General features: G+C 40.6%; 1 protein-coding gene across 1 annotated transcript; it reads left to right on the plus strand.

Annotated features, from left to right (window-relative positions):
* The first annotated feature begins 1,369 nt into the window (after nucleotides 1-1,369).
* Nucleotides 1,370-7,792, plus strand: LOC125536944 (transmembrane E3 ubiquitin-protein ligase FLY1). The gene is made up of 14 exons (XM_048700234.2): nucleotides 1,370-1,814; nucleotides 2,341-2,410; nucleotides 3,120-3,247; nucleotides 3,421-3,536; nucleotides 4,515-4,575; nucleotides 4,825-4,888; nucleotides 4,971-5,048; nucleotides 5,198-5,355; nucleotides 5,449-5,508; nucleotides 5,601-5,694; nucleotides 6,214-6,381; nucleotides 6,633-6,961; nucleotides 7,348-7,464; nucleotides 7,538-7,792. The coding sequence occupies exons 1-14, from the start codon at nucleotides 1,662-1,664 to the stop codon at nucleotides 7,637-7,639; spliced, it is 1,698 nt and encodes a 565-aa protein (XP_048556191.1). The 5' UTR covers nucleotides 1,370-1,661; the 3' UTR covers nucleotides 7,640-7,792.
* The last annotated feature ends 5,627 nt before the right edge of the window (nucleotides 7,793-13,419 follow it).

Below are 13,419 nucleotides of genomic sequence, written 5' to 3' on the forward strand. Positions count from 1 at the left end.
TACTACCCTTGCCAAGCAGAAGGGCAATTCTTCCACTCGCAGTGCATGCAGTCTATGCTGCCAAGCATCCCCGGGAAGCCCCTGCTGGCATTCATCGCCAACAAACGGGCTGTATCTTCCGGACTCGGCTCGCTCAAGTACTCAGGGCCAAACACAGCAATAACAATCTTGCAGAACTTATACAGGGAGTCTAGGCATGTAGACTCGCTCGTACGGACATACTCGTCAATGAGATCACCGGGCACTCCGTATGCAAGCATTCGGATGGCGGCAGTGCATTTCTGTTAAGAGGAGAAACCAATCTTTCCAACGGCACCCTCTTTGCACTCAAAATAGTCATCATAGCCGACCACTCCCTCTCTAATACGGTTGAAAAGATGCCTACCCATACGACAACGGCGGCGGAATTTCTGATATATGAACAACGAATTTGTTGTATCAAAGTAGTCATCCCAGAGAAGGAAATGCCTGCTCTCTCGGTTGTGATTCAACACCGGAAGGTAGCCCGGAATGAAGCCACGGAACAACGGCCGCCGGCTATTGAGGTGGTGATGGACCAACACGACAACCAATATCTCCTCCTCGTCATCGGACGACGAATCGTCGGAGTCGCAAAGGAAATTGTGAAAAAAGAACTCGTCGGCGGAGTCCATTTTGTACCTTGGCAAACTGTCGAACAACTTGCAGGCGTCGACGAAGGAGACGACCAACGAAGGGAGTCGCGACGCGCAAGGACCAGCTAGCTGCCCTGCCGGGCGTCCGACAAGGATCTGACAGGGGCAGGGAGGCGACTTCTTAGTCGCGGTCACGACTATGTCAGGAGGGGGGGGAGCGGGGGGGGGGGGGGAAGCTGTCGGTTCCCCGACGGCAAGACAACGGTGACGGATGACGTGAGAGGTGGCGGCGTTGCAGAGCGGATGTTGCGGCGCCGGCAGCTGGCAGAGTCACCGAAAAAATGAGCGAAGGCGTTGGTGTCGAAGGAGGCGGGCGAGGGTTTACTGTTAGATGGGGAGAGGGCAATATGCCACCGATCAGCGAGCCCGGGGGGAGGCGAAGGCGAGCGCGCGTCTGTCTCGTGTCCGCGCTGACGTAAATCCGGTTCAAAAATGGACCGGGAATGGATCGCCCGCGGATGAAAAACGGAACGTGCATCCGATTAAGTCGCCCTGTTGGAGTTGCTCTAAAAGTGTTCAAACATTTTGATTCAGACATTTGGAACAAATTTTGTGGAGGCGCGTTGAGCTGCTTCCAGAGTGCAGGCCAGGGCTCCTCTGGGGTTGAGAGTGACTGACCAGTCGGCCGCCCCAGAGCCAACCACCCCCACCCCACCCCCCCACACACGGCAGCGATTCCATTCCCCACCCCACCAGCAAAAGCGTTGCTTGGTGTCCGCCGAAACAAAAGTCGCCGTCACCTCGCCTCGCCTCGCCTTCGCCGTCATCTCCTACGCCCGCCCGTTTGACTCCCTCCATCTCCTTCCGTTCCCCTCTCCCTTTCCTTTCCTTCCCTTCGTCTCCTAGGTTTAGCGCCCCACGCGAACCCCACCGTACCAACCCACCAGCGGGCGTCCTTCCCGCAGCGGTTGCTCTGTCGGCTTCCTGCTGCCCCCGCTCCCTTCATGGTGGCCGCCGAATCGTGAGGCTGCGCTCAACGATCAGAAGATGAGGCGCTCTGCCGCTGTGCTGAGGGTCGCTGTGGTGAGCCTGGTGGTGCTCGGCCTCGCCCTCCCTCCCCTGGCCGCAGCGCTGCGGCCTCTCAGGGAGCGCGTCGCCTCCGCCGGAGCCGCGGCCTCCTCCGGATCGTGGGCCGATGAGGTCAGGCGCTGTTTGATTGTTAGACTTGCAAGTTTTCCCCATTTTCTCTAGTTAATTTATGCTAATTTGGCCCTCCAGATAGAGCAATTGGAAAGAGGAAAACTGGGCAACCTTATTTATTTTGGGCTTAATTTTGTGTTCGTTGGTGTAAATTTTTGTGGTGCGCTATACTCGTGCTTATATTGAACTTAACTTAATAGTCGTGCAACAGCAACGCGTGCTTTTAGTTCGGATTCCAACTAGACCTTTTCACTCCAGATAGTCATTTTAATTGGATGCCCTGCATGTTCTATTGACTGTACCTTTTCACCAAGTAATGGTGGGAGTTAAAGTCTGGCATGCATGGCTGACACTGCGGTCTTGATGCTTCAGTTCACTAGACAGTAGCAAATACTGATACAACAAGCAAAGTTTTTATCCATTTTTACGATGTTAGGGTTTACCAGCATCCATTTATCTAGAACTATGAATTCTGGTTATATGTATGGAACTCACCTTAATGCTCATCATCGCTATGTTTATGCAGCATGCATTCTACAAGAGGGATGATAATGACATGAGCCCATATTCATGGAATATTACAGGAACATATAAAGGTACTCCCTCCGTTCACAAATATAATATGTTATAACTTTTTTCTGAATCAGATGTATATAGACATGTTGTAGCCCATATTGAAATATCCAAAACATCTTATATTTGTGAACAGAGGAAGTAACTCTTATCTGATAGTAGCTATGCACTAGTTTATTTGACCTATTGGTTTGTCAAGTTTTGTATCCCAGCAGGTTATGGTGTTAGCATGTCTTTTGTTTGATAACTTTGTGTTGCCACTGGTCCACTGCACAATTACATTAGGATGTGTAGCGGCCTTAAGGTCTTAATATCCTATGTACAGTGTGGGGCTGTAGGCAAGTGTTGTGAGGATTGCACTTAATTCCTTAAGTTCAGTATGTTGTGCCAATTTTACACGTTCAGTGCTATTGAATTTATTCTTTCGACGCTAAAAGTAAGCTTGTTTCTTCGGGCAGCATCATACAACTTGGTGGTGTCATATCCTCACTGCAGTTGGTTTGTTTACTACAGATGTTGAATTATGACATACGCAACAGATAAAGGATAATGGTAGATTGTATTTCCCTCCATGCCACATTCATAGATTTGTTTTGGTAACCTCAATCAACTGCTCACATGACACTTTTTCCATTTCTCATTACCCTAATTTGTTTTGTTATGTATAGGATGCTACTACTTACTTAATTGTCTGTGTGGTTTATGTACTAATGCCACCATTGTATGGTTCAGGAAGTTGGAGCTTTGCTGGTGCTACAAATGGTTCTTCTAGGTTTCTTGAGTTTGTGACATCTAAAGGTGACTCGGTTTTGGAATTACTGAGTACACCAACAAAGATAAGCGGGGTACACTATGTTCAGGTAAAGGAAGATCCTTTCTTATGCTTTATGTTAGCACGTGAAAACAATGTGTTTTTGTGTATGATGAGTCATATTTAACTGTAATCATGGGAATTATTGCGATGTTGACCTCTTTCCTATGCACGCTCTGCTGATCATTTTGCTTACCGTGATGTGATAACTATTGTTGACAGGGAACAATAACATTCCATGATGTTATTGACAAATCTCATGATCGTGGGGTTGCTCAAATAAGGTTAGAAGGCGTGTATATATGGCCTTTTAGACAACTTCGTATGGTGGCAAACAGGTATATGTTCAACTTTATTGTATTATTTTTTGTCATAACTAAGAGGCTTTGTTTTTCTTTTGTGAGAGCTAAGAGACTTTGTTTGACTTTTGGTTCTCCTACCTTGGCATTATTAGTATATGCTACTAATTGCATCTACCTTAAACATCGAGGGCAACAAACTCTAATAATAAAAATAGCACTCCAGCAAAAAGACATATTTATTCTACTCTGCCCTCTAAGGACATTTGCCTGTTTCCTGAATGTAAACCTTGGTCAACAGTCAACAACCACCCTTAGCTAGCAAGTGCAGACCTCACAGACTTCTCCAAGTTCCAAGTCTCCTGGCTCATTGCCTAGTGCTCGTTGTATGTTCTGTAACAATTTCACAAATCATGATTCTTTTGTGTACATATACTAAGTTCAGTGACTCCCATGATACTTATGTCATGCTCCCTCCGTCCCAAAATAAGTGACTCAACTTTGTACTAACTTTATTGTACTCCCTCCGTCCGGAAATACTTGTCATCAAAATGGATATAAATGGATGTATCTAGACGTATTTTAGTTCGAGATACATCTCTTTTTATCCATTTTGATGACAAGTATTTTTGGACGGAGGGAGTACTAACTTTGTACTAAAGTTAGTACAAAGTTGAGTCACTTATTTTGGGACGGAGGGAATACATATTTTCATGTCAATTTTACGGCGTGCAAGCTTAATTTTTTCGACTACTATGAGTTAATGATTGCCAGGTTACCCGTCAGATCCTCTTTTTTGTGTGCTATTTGTTGCATAACTGAATGCTTATAAGTAAGTACTGCAGTCAAGAGGCTCTTTAGTTACGACAAGGGAGGCCATGTTCCATTGTTCATGGCATTTTATTATTGGAGTATTAATTATGTATCGGCATATGCGAACATAGTCTTATGAGTGTAGGCAGTTTGTAGATCATCTTTTCCCCATACTATCTAACACAGTTGTATTGATATTTTTAGCGGTGCAGATGGTGAACCGCTTCAAGAAGAGGATTACTTCTTGTCAAATCCATACCATCTGGTAAGCAGACGAATTTTCCTTGTTTTATCGATGATTACTGCATTCCACAATCCTGTGTTCCACTTACTAGCTATCTTTTGATGTCAATGTAGTGCTATGCCACTTACATTCATAAAAATTATAACCAAGCCCTCTTAAAAGTTATTAACATTATTATGAAGTAAGTCTTGCCTGCTAACTACAGTAATAAGGCCCCTTTTAAAATTAATGAACATGCTGCTATATATTTGAACTCCTTACTTTTAACAGCTACGGATTTTCTCCTCTCAAGTTTTCCAAGATTCTTCTGAAGAGAAGAACCGAAGGAAGAACTGTAAGATTTTATTTCTACACTGAATATTCCCTAGCTACAAATGTGGATGTGACCTTGATGTTTGCTACTTCTTCCGTATCAGCTCTCACACATGACATGGAGAAACACTGTAACATAGAAATAGCCGCTAAAGTGGTCCGGGTGTCATCTAACCAAAATGGTAATGAATTTTCTTATGGTACTGCTAAATTCATTTGCCACTGGTAATTTATTTTCACCAAGTTCTATGTCTGCATATTTTAAATTTTCTCATCATCCAACAATATTGAGATACTAAGTGCGTGAGTAATAAATACTTGTTATAATTAGAAGGAGAGCATGAGAAGTACCGATTGGAGGGCTTGATGGAAAGTCCATCAGTGGATGATGATGGAGAATGCTTCTCATCTATCTTGCTAAATTCAACATCGCTGAATGTTGAAGCTTATTACAACAAAGCAGTTAACTATACACTGATGGTCACTTTTGTATCCTTGGTGGCTGTTTGACTTAGATTCATGTTTTTGTTCAATCCTATCTGGTCTCTTCTCTCTGTCAATTCCTTAACTGGCATATTATAGATCTCTTTTCTCCAAGTTTTGCTGCTTATTAGACAAATGGAACACAGCAACACCCAGTCAGTAAGTATTTTCCCTTTCTGTGATCATTTTTTTAGCAACACTAATGTCATCTTGCTCTACATGACTTACAATCCTATCGTTATTGCTCACAGGGAGCTGCTAAGGTGTCTATTATTATGATTGGGCAACAAGCTATCATGGATGCATATCTTTGTCTACTGCATCTGACTGCTGGAATATTGGTTGGTGAGTCTTATACTCGTGTCATATCAAATTTGTTTGCTTTTTTTGTTGTCCATGTTTTCTGCTGCTAGTGCACGAACTCTTCGGTGGTAAAAATGGGAATTTAGACATATGACACTGACAAGTGGATGGTGGTGTCTCCTGTTACATACATCCTGAATTCCTGATGTAAATCTGAGCTAAAAGCAAATAGTGTGCATGCTATGATAATACACTACTTACAAGTAAATATTGCGTAAAGAGATTTTGCTCATGGGATTTGTAAAGACATACCCATCGCCCAACAGGATGGGTCTGTGAAGTTTGCTAAATGCTAAGCGTCACTGGTCAGTGAAGTATTGTCAACACCACAAAAGATTTATCTGTTCTTCAGTGTTCTCTGAAAATTAACCTGCAAAGCTATTATAACTATTGAATCTTGAATTGTATGCGGCTTATTTTCTTTAAAATCATGTCATAATTATGTTTTTTGAATATCTTGCCATCTCTAACATTTTCATCACATGGTTTAACTTTCTACAGAGTCACTCTTTAATGCCTTTGCAACAGCTGCCTTCTTCAAATTCGTTGTTTTTTCTATTTTTGAGATGAGGTATCTTCTTGCTATATGGAAAGCAAGTAGACCATTGAACAGTGGAGAAGGTTGGGAAATAATGAGACGGGAACTTTCTGTTCTTTACAGCCGCTTTTGTAAGTTCTAAATATCATCTGGTTTCTTCATGCTTTCTTAAGAATCGCAGTGGTAGGCCAACCTCTTGCAGTTAACATCGACTGTTGAGGTGTAAAAGAAAAGCACAATCAATCACATGATTACTGCCATATATTAGTAGAGTTAAAATGGCTCATTTAATGACAATATTTTTGCATATCCACACCAGTGTTGAACTTTTCTTTTACCAACTAACTATTAAGGCATACCTTGCTTTGCTTTGTTTCTGCAGACGGCATTCTTTTGGGAGGAATCCTTCTCATGTATGAGTTGCACAATTTCTTGCGCCCGCTTCTTTTCCTGATGTACTCCTTTTGGATTCCTCAAATTGTCACGAATGTCATCCGGGATACAAGAAAACCGCTGCACCCTCAGTATATTTTAGGCATGACTGCTACCCGGGTCGCCATCCCGCTATATATATTTGGTTGTCCTAGCAACTTCATGCGCATTGAGCCTGACAAGAAATGGTGCATAGCTGTGACAACATTCATGAGCATCCAAGCAGCTGTGCTGCTGCTCCAGCACTATCTTGGTTCTCGCTGCTTTATTCCTCGCCAGGTAATACTACTGTGATAATACCCTAACACATGCACTCCGTACTGTTGGATTCGAGGTTCATTTTAGTTGTCATTCATGTACTCCCTCCGTTCCTAAATATAGGTCTTTCTAGAGATTTCAACAAGTGACTACATACGGAGCAAAATGAGTGAATCTACACTATAAAATATGTCTATATACATCCGTATGTGGTAGTCCATTTGAAATCTTTAAAAAGACTTATATTTAGGAACGGAGGGAGTAGCTGTTTTTGTCTCTCAAAAGGTATTATAGCTGCCACTGTTGATATATTTTAAGCTTAGTTAATTCAATTCTCAGAGTATGTTGGCAATTCATTTTTAGTATCACAACATAATTATTTATCCTTTTATGGCTGCAATCTCCAGATCCTCCCTGAGAAATACTGCTACCACAGGAAGGTAGAGGATAGCACAAATCAGCCCATTGATTGTGTAATCTGCATGACTACAATTGATCTCTCCCAAAGAACAAGTGAATACATGGTAATTGTGAAATCTCTTGTTCTGTGACGTCATAGACATGCATGATTAAGTAGTTCTCACTGTCTTGTTGTAGGTGGCACCGTGCGAGCATATATTCCATTCGGGCTGTTTACAACGCTGGATGGACATCAAGATGGAGTGCCCAACTTGCAGGCGCTCTCTACCACCAGCTTAGAGGAACAATCCTTTGTACAATATATAGTTGACAAAAGTAGGTAGCCCAGCCAAAGTGCCTATATCTCAGCTCGAGCACAGATGCGTCCTTAATCTTCTCCATGTATGTATACTGGCCGGTATAAATATTGTATTTGAAACCACTTTTCTGACCCATGGAGACCCTTCTGCCCAGCACGGCGCGACTATTCCTCGCGTTCAGCGAGACAGGAGCGACCTCTCGCTGAAGGCAAATGCCACTTGGGCTGGCCCACGCGTGCGGGATTCACTAGCCTGTTTCTTGGTTTGCTTTTTTATATTTGTTTATAATTTAAAATATTCTACACATATATATTAGAAAAAACACTTCTCAAAAAACACATTTAGAAAAATGTTGAATGAGTATTTGAAAAATGTTGAATAAGTATTAAAAAATGTGAAACAAGTATCTAAGGAAGTTAAACACCCTCGCAAAAAATGTTGAACAATTATTTTAAAATATTGACCGAGTTAAAAATGTTGAACATGTATTTAAAAAAAGTTGAACAAAAAAATGTTGAAATAAGTATTGCTCCCTCTGTTTCTAAATAGAGGTCTTTCTAGAGATTTCAACAAATGACTACATATAGAGCAAAATGAGTGAATCTATACTCTAAAATATGTCTATATACATCTATATGTGATTATTCATTTGAAATATCTAAAAAGACTTATATTTAGGAATGGAGGGAGTAGAAAAAATGTCGAATAAGTATTAAAAAAATGTTGAACGAGTATATGAAAAAAATGTTGAACATCTATTTGGAAAAATGATGAACGGGTATTTGAAAAATGTTGGACAACTATTTTAAAAATATTGAATGATTATTTGAATTTTTTTGAACAAGTATTCAAAAAAAAATGTTGATCTTGTATAAAAGAATGTAGAATTGAAAAAGAAACAAAAGAAAAAACATAAAAAATGAAAAAAATCAAACAAGGAAAAATAATAAAATAAAATAAAATGAAAAACAAAGAAAAAACGGAGAAAAACCGGCTCAGATCGTCTCTAGTAGATCACGGTCTTGGTACTAACCAGTAACCGGAAGTTGGCAGTGCTGTTGTTCGGCCCTGCAGCGGTGTTAGCCGGGCTGGCCCATTTATCTGTTTTAATCTGTAGCTTTTTTCTTCCGTTTCCAAAATAGTGCAGGAGTTGTGAGTCGAACCATATTGCTTCAACTTTTCCTTTCCTTTTTTCTATTTCCTTCTTCTTGGTTCGATGAACTTTTTTCTTAAAATCGATGAATTGTTTTTCAAATTCGATGATCTTTTTCCAAATTTGATGAACTTTTTCAAATCCGATGAACTTTTTTTAAAAATTTAATGATTTTTTTCAAGATTGATGATTTTTTCTTGTCAAATTTGTGAACTTATTTCAAAATCGATGAACTATTTTTCAAACTTGATGAAGTTTTTTGCCAAAGTCGATGAACTTTTTGCCAAAACCGATGAACTTTTTTCAAAACTGATGAACTTTTTTATAATTTCTTTCCAAAATTGGTGAACTTTTTCAGTTTATGAACTTTATATTAAAAAATGATGAACTATTTCCCCAAACCGATAAACTGTTTTGAAGTTTGTGTACTTTTGTCTCAACATCGATGAATGTTTTTAAATTCATGATTTAAAAAAACAAAGTGATAATTAAATAGCGCGACCTTACTAGTTCATGTACTGCACTAATAAAACCACAAGTACGCAACGGTTGTGGTGGTCGGCTAAGCTCGAACAAGGCTTTGCCTTCGCGGGCAACGGAGTTCGATTCCTGAAGGAACCCCCTTTTTTGCGTTCGGACGCTCTGGTGGGTTTTGTCAAGTTGAATGTCGATGCGGGTGTATCTTCTGATCATAACTGTGGCACCGCAGCTGCTATTTGTTGAGACAGAGATGGTTCTTACCTGGGCTCTTTAGTGCTTGTGATTCAAGGATTTGCTTGATGCGGTCACCCTAGAAGCAATAGTGTGTAGGGAAGCGTTATCACTTGCAGAAGATCTAAACTTGCAACACCTTCAAATTGCATCTGGCTGCACAGAAGTGGTGAACGGAATACGGGTCTATTCCGGAGGCGCTTTCGAAGGGATCATTGGGGAGATAAAGCAAAGAGAAATGTCCTTTATTTCATGTAATTTTGTGCATGAATTTCGAGCTACAAGCTTATAAGATAGCTAGGCTTTGTACTACTCTTCCCAGGGGAGATATATTTGATAGGGATCACCCCACGATGCTCTTGTTATACTTGTAAATGTTGATATGAGTTAATAAAGCCTGCCTGTCTTTTCTCAAATAAAAAAGGCGCCGAACATGAGCTCCCGTGTTGTTCCCCGCGCGACTAAGGTCCGATTCACCTTAAGCGCGAGGGAGGTTAAACTAGCACTCAAGCGCATCCTCGTGTGGGCCGGCTCACTGTGGAGGCGATCGCTCGATCGGAAGAGCTCCAGTTTCCCCTTTTTTGGTCGTGGTTGGCCCGTTGACAATTGACTTTTTGTTGCAAATATTATATAAATGACCGTGAATTCAAAAAAAAACTCTTAGGTAAAAAGTTCATGGATTCAAAAAAAGTACACCAGTTTCTAAAAATAAAAAATTATTTTAAAAAGTTAACCCACTTTGATTGTTTTTAAAAAAATTTGTAATTTTTTTAAAAGTTCATGGATTTAGAATTTGTTTGTAATTTGGAATAAGTTAAACAACAACAACAACACAGTCTTTTAGTCACGAACAAGTTGGGTAGGCTAGATGTAAAACCCATAAGATCTCGCAACCAACTAATGGTTTAGGCAGATGGATAACAAGCTTCCACGCACCCCTGCACATGTGCACATGGCTAGTTCTTTGGTGATACTCCAGTCCTTCAGATATTTTTTTCCGGACTTCTCGCATGTCAAGTTCGGTTACCCGACCTCTCTTACATTATTTGTCTGCTATACACTGGATCTTTTGGAGGCCTGCGCTGAATATGCCCAAATCATCTTAGACGATGTTGGACAAGCTTCTCTCAGTCGGTGCTACCCCAACTCTATCTCGTATATCATAATTCCGGACCCGATCCTTCTTTGTTTGGCCACACATCCATCTCAGCATGCGCATCTTCGCCACACCTAACTGTTGAACATGTCGTATTTTAGTCGGCTAACACTCAGCGCCATACAACATTGTGGGTTGGATCGCCTTCCCTTAGAACTTGCCTTTTAGCTTCTGTGGTACTCTCTTGTCACAAAGAACGACAGAAGCTTGGCGCCACTTCATCCATTCGACTTTGATCCGATGGTTCACATCTTCTTCGATATCCCCATCCTTCTGCAACATAGACCCCAAATATCAAAAAATGTACTTCTGAGGCACCACTTTCCCATCAGGGCTAACCTCATCTTCCTCGTGTCTAGTAGTACTGAAACTGCACCTCATGTATTCGGTTTTAGTTTTAACAAGTCTAAATTTTTTTGATTCAATGGTTTGTCTCCAAAGCTCTAACTTCCTATTGACCCCCCGTCCGACTATCATCGACTAGCAGCACATCATCCGCAAAAGAGCATACACCATGGGATATCTCCTTGTATATCCCTTGTGACCTCATCCATCATCCAAGCAAAAAGATAAGGTCTCAAAGCTGACCCATGGTGCAGTCCTATTTTAATCGGAAAGTCATCACTATCGCCATCACTTGTTCGGACACTTGTCACAACATTATCGTACATGTCCTTGATGAGGGTAATGTTGTACATTGTTGGGACTTTGTGTTTCTCCAAGGCCTACCACATGACATTCCACGGTATATTATCGTAGACTTTCTCCAAGTCAATGAACACGATATGCAAGTTCTTCTTTTACTCTCTGTATATCTTCATAAGTTGTTGTAACAAGAAAATGGCTTTCATGATCAACCTCCCAAGCATGAAACCAAACTGATTTTTGGTCATGCTTGTCATTCTTCTTAAGCGGCGCTCAATGAGTCTCTCCTATAGCTTCATTGTATGGCTTATTAGTTTATTTCCATGGTAATCAGTACAACTCTAAAACATCCTCTTGTTTTTGAAGATTGGTACTAATATACTCCGTCTCTGTTCTTTTATTTCACCGAAAAATGAGATTGAAAAGTTAGTTAGCCATACTATCTTTCAAAATGAAAAAAGACCCTGATAAATTCCAAACGTTTGGCTTTTAAGCATTTCATCCTCAACATTTTTTCATGGCAACTTTGTCCCAGTTTGTTTTTTGTTAGAAAATTGCCATCAGTACCAACCTCGCGTGAACTAAAGTTGCCATGAAAAACGTTTAGGTTGCCATGCTTAAAATCCAAACATTTGGGATGAATTTCGTGAATTTTTTTGAATTTGTGAATATTATTTGAATACACGGACATTTATGATTTTTTGAACTATTTTCAAAATCATGAATATTTTACGATTTCTTATAATTTTTTCCAGAGTTCGCAACTCTATGAAATCCCGAATCATTTTGAAGAAGCAAAAAAACTAAAATAGAAACATGGGACGGTCCAAAAGGGCGCGCGTGGTGGTGGCCGAGGGGGTGGGGTGCGCGTTTCCACATGTTCTGACGCCCAGATTGGCAAATAGGAGCTCTCGCTAGCAGCGACGTCTTTGTCCTTCACATGGCTTAGATTCCATCTATCGTGATGGGTGGATCGATATTCCATCTATCATGATGGACTGACTGATAGTAGATGTTGTACTATTGGGCTCAGTCAATGATGGTTGATAATCCTATAGTGGAGGGAATTGTCGTAGCACTTTTCAATGATGAATATAGTAAGTATGGAATGTGGAACCAACAAGGAGCTAAAGGTAAGATCAATATTCTCTCAGGTCATACCTACGTACATCGAGCGTTTGCTTTATCTAAAAACAAGAAATAAAACTACAAAGTGGGTACACATGGATAGTTTTGCATGATAATGAAGAATATAAACAAAAAAGATAGGTGTTGCCTAAGTAAAGATACAATATATAATACAAATAGCGAGTGTGGAATAGTGGTGGTATGGTGTGTGAAATTGTCCCTGGACAATTAGCTAAGTTACTAAACTGATTATCATCATTGCAGTTTTATAGCTGGGAGAGGCCTCTACTAGCATACCATACCTTACGAGTTTTATGCACTTATGATTGGAACTATTAGCAACTACTAACAACTTCATAAAGGTAAACTAATGCGGAGCATCCTACGGTCATCCCATGGACCTACCTGCTGGAAATAAGCCGTAGAGGCAATAATAAAGTGGTTATTATTATATTCCTTAATCATGCTAGAATTGTATTGATTGGAAACTTAAATACATGTGTGAATACATAAGCAAATACCAAGTCCCTAGTATGTCTCTACTAGACTAGCTCGTTGATCAAAAGATGGTTAAGGTTTCCTAACCGTAGACATGAGTTGTCATTTGATAACGGGATCACAACATTAGGAGAATGATGTGATGGACAAGACCCATCCGTTAGCTTAGCATATGATTGTTCAGCTTATTGCCACTGCTTTCTTAATGTCAAATACATATTCCTTCGACCATGAGATTATGCAACTCCCGGATACCGGAGGAATACCTTGTGTGATATAAAACGTCACACCATAACTGGGTGATCATAAAGATGCTCTACAGGTATCTTCGAAGGTGTCTGTTGAGTTGGCATGGATCAAGATTGGGATTTGTCACTCCGTGTATCAGAGAGGTATCTCTGGGCTTTCTCGGTAATACAAAATCGCAAGAAGCTTGCAAGCAAAGTGACTAAGGAGTTAGTTATGAGAT

The sequence above is a fragment of the Triticum urartu genome, chromosome 2A, assembly GCF_056163025.1.
Source record: "Triticum urartu cultivar PI428250 chromosome 2A, HENAU_Tu73, whole genome shotgun sequence".
NCBI lineage: Eukaryota > Viridiplantae > Streptophyta > Magnoliopsida > Poales > Poaceae > Triticum > Triticum urartu.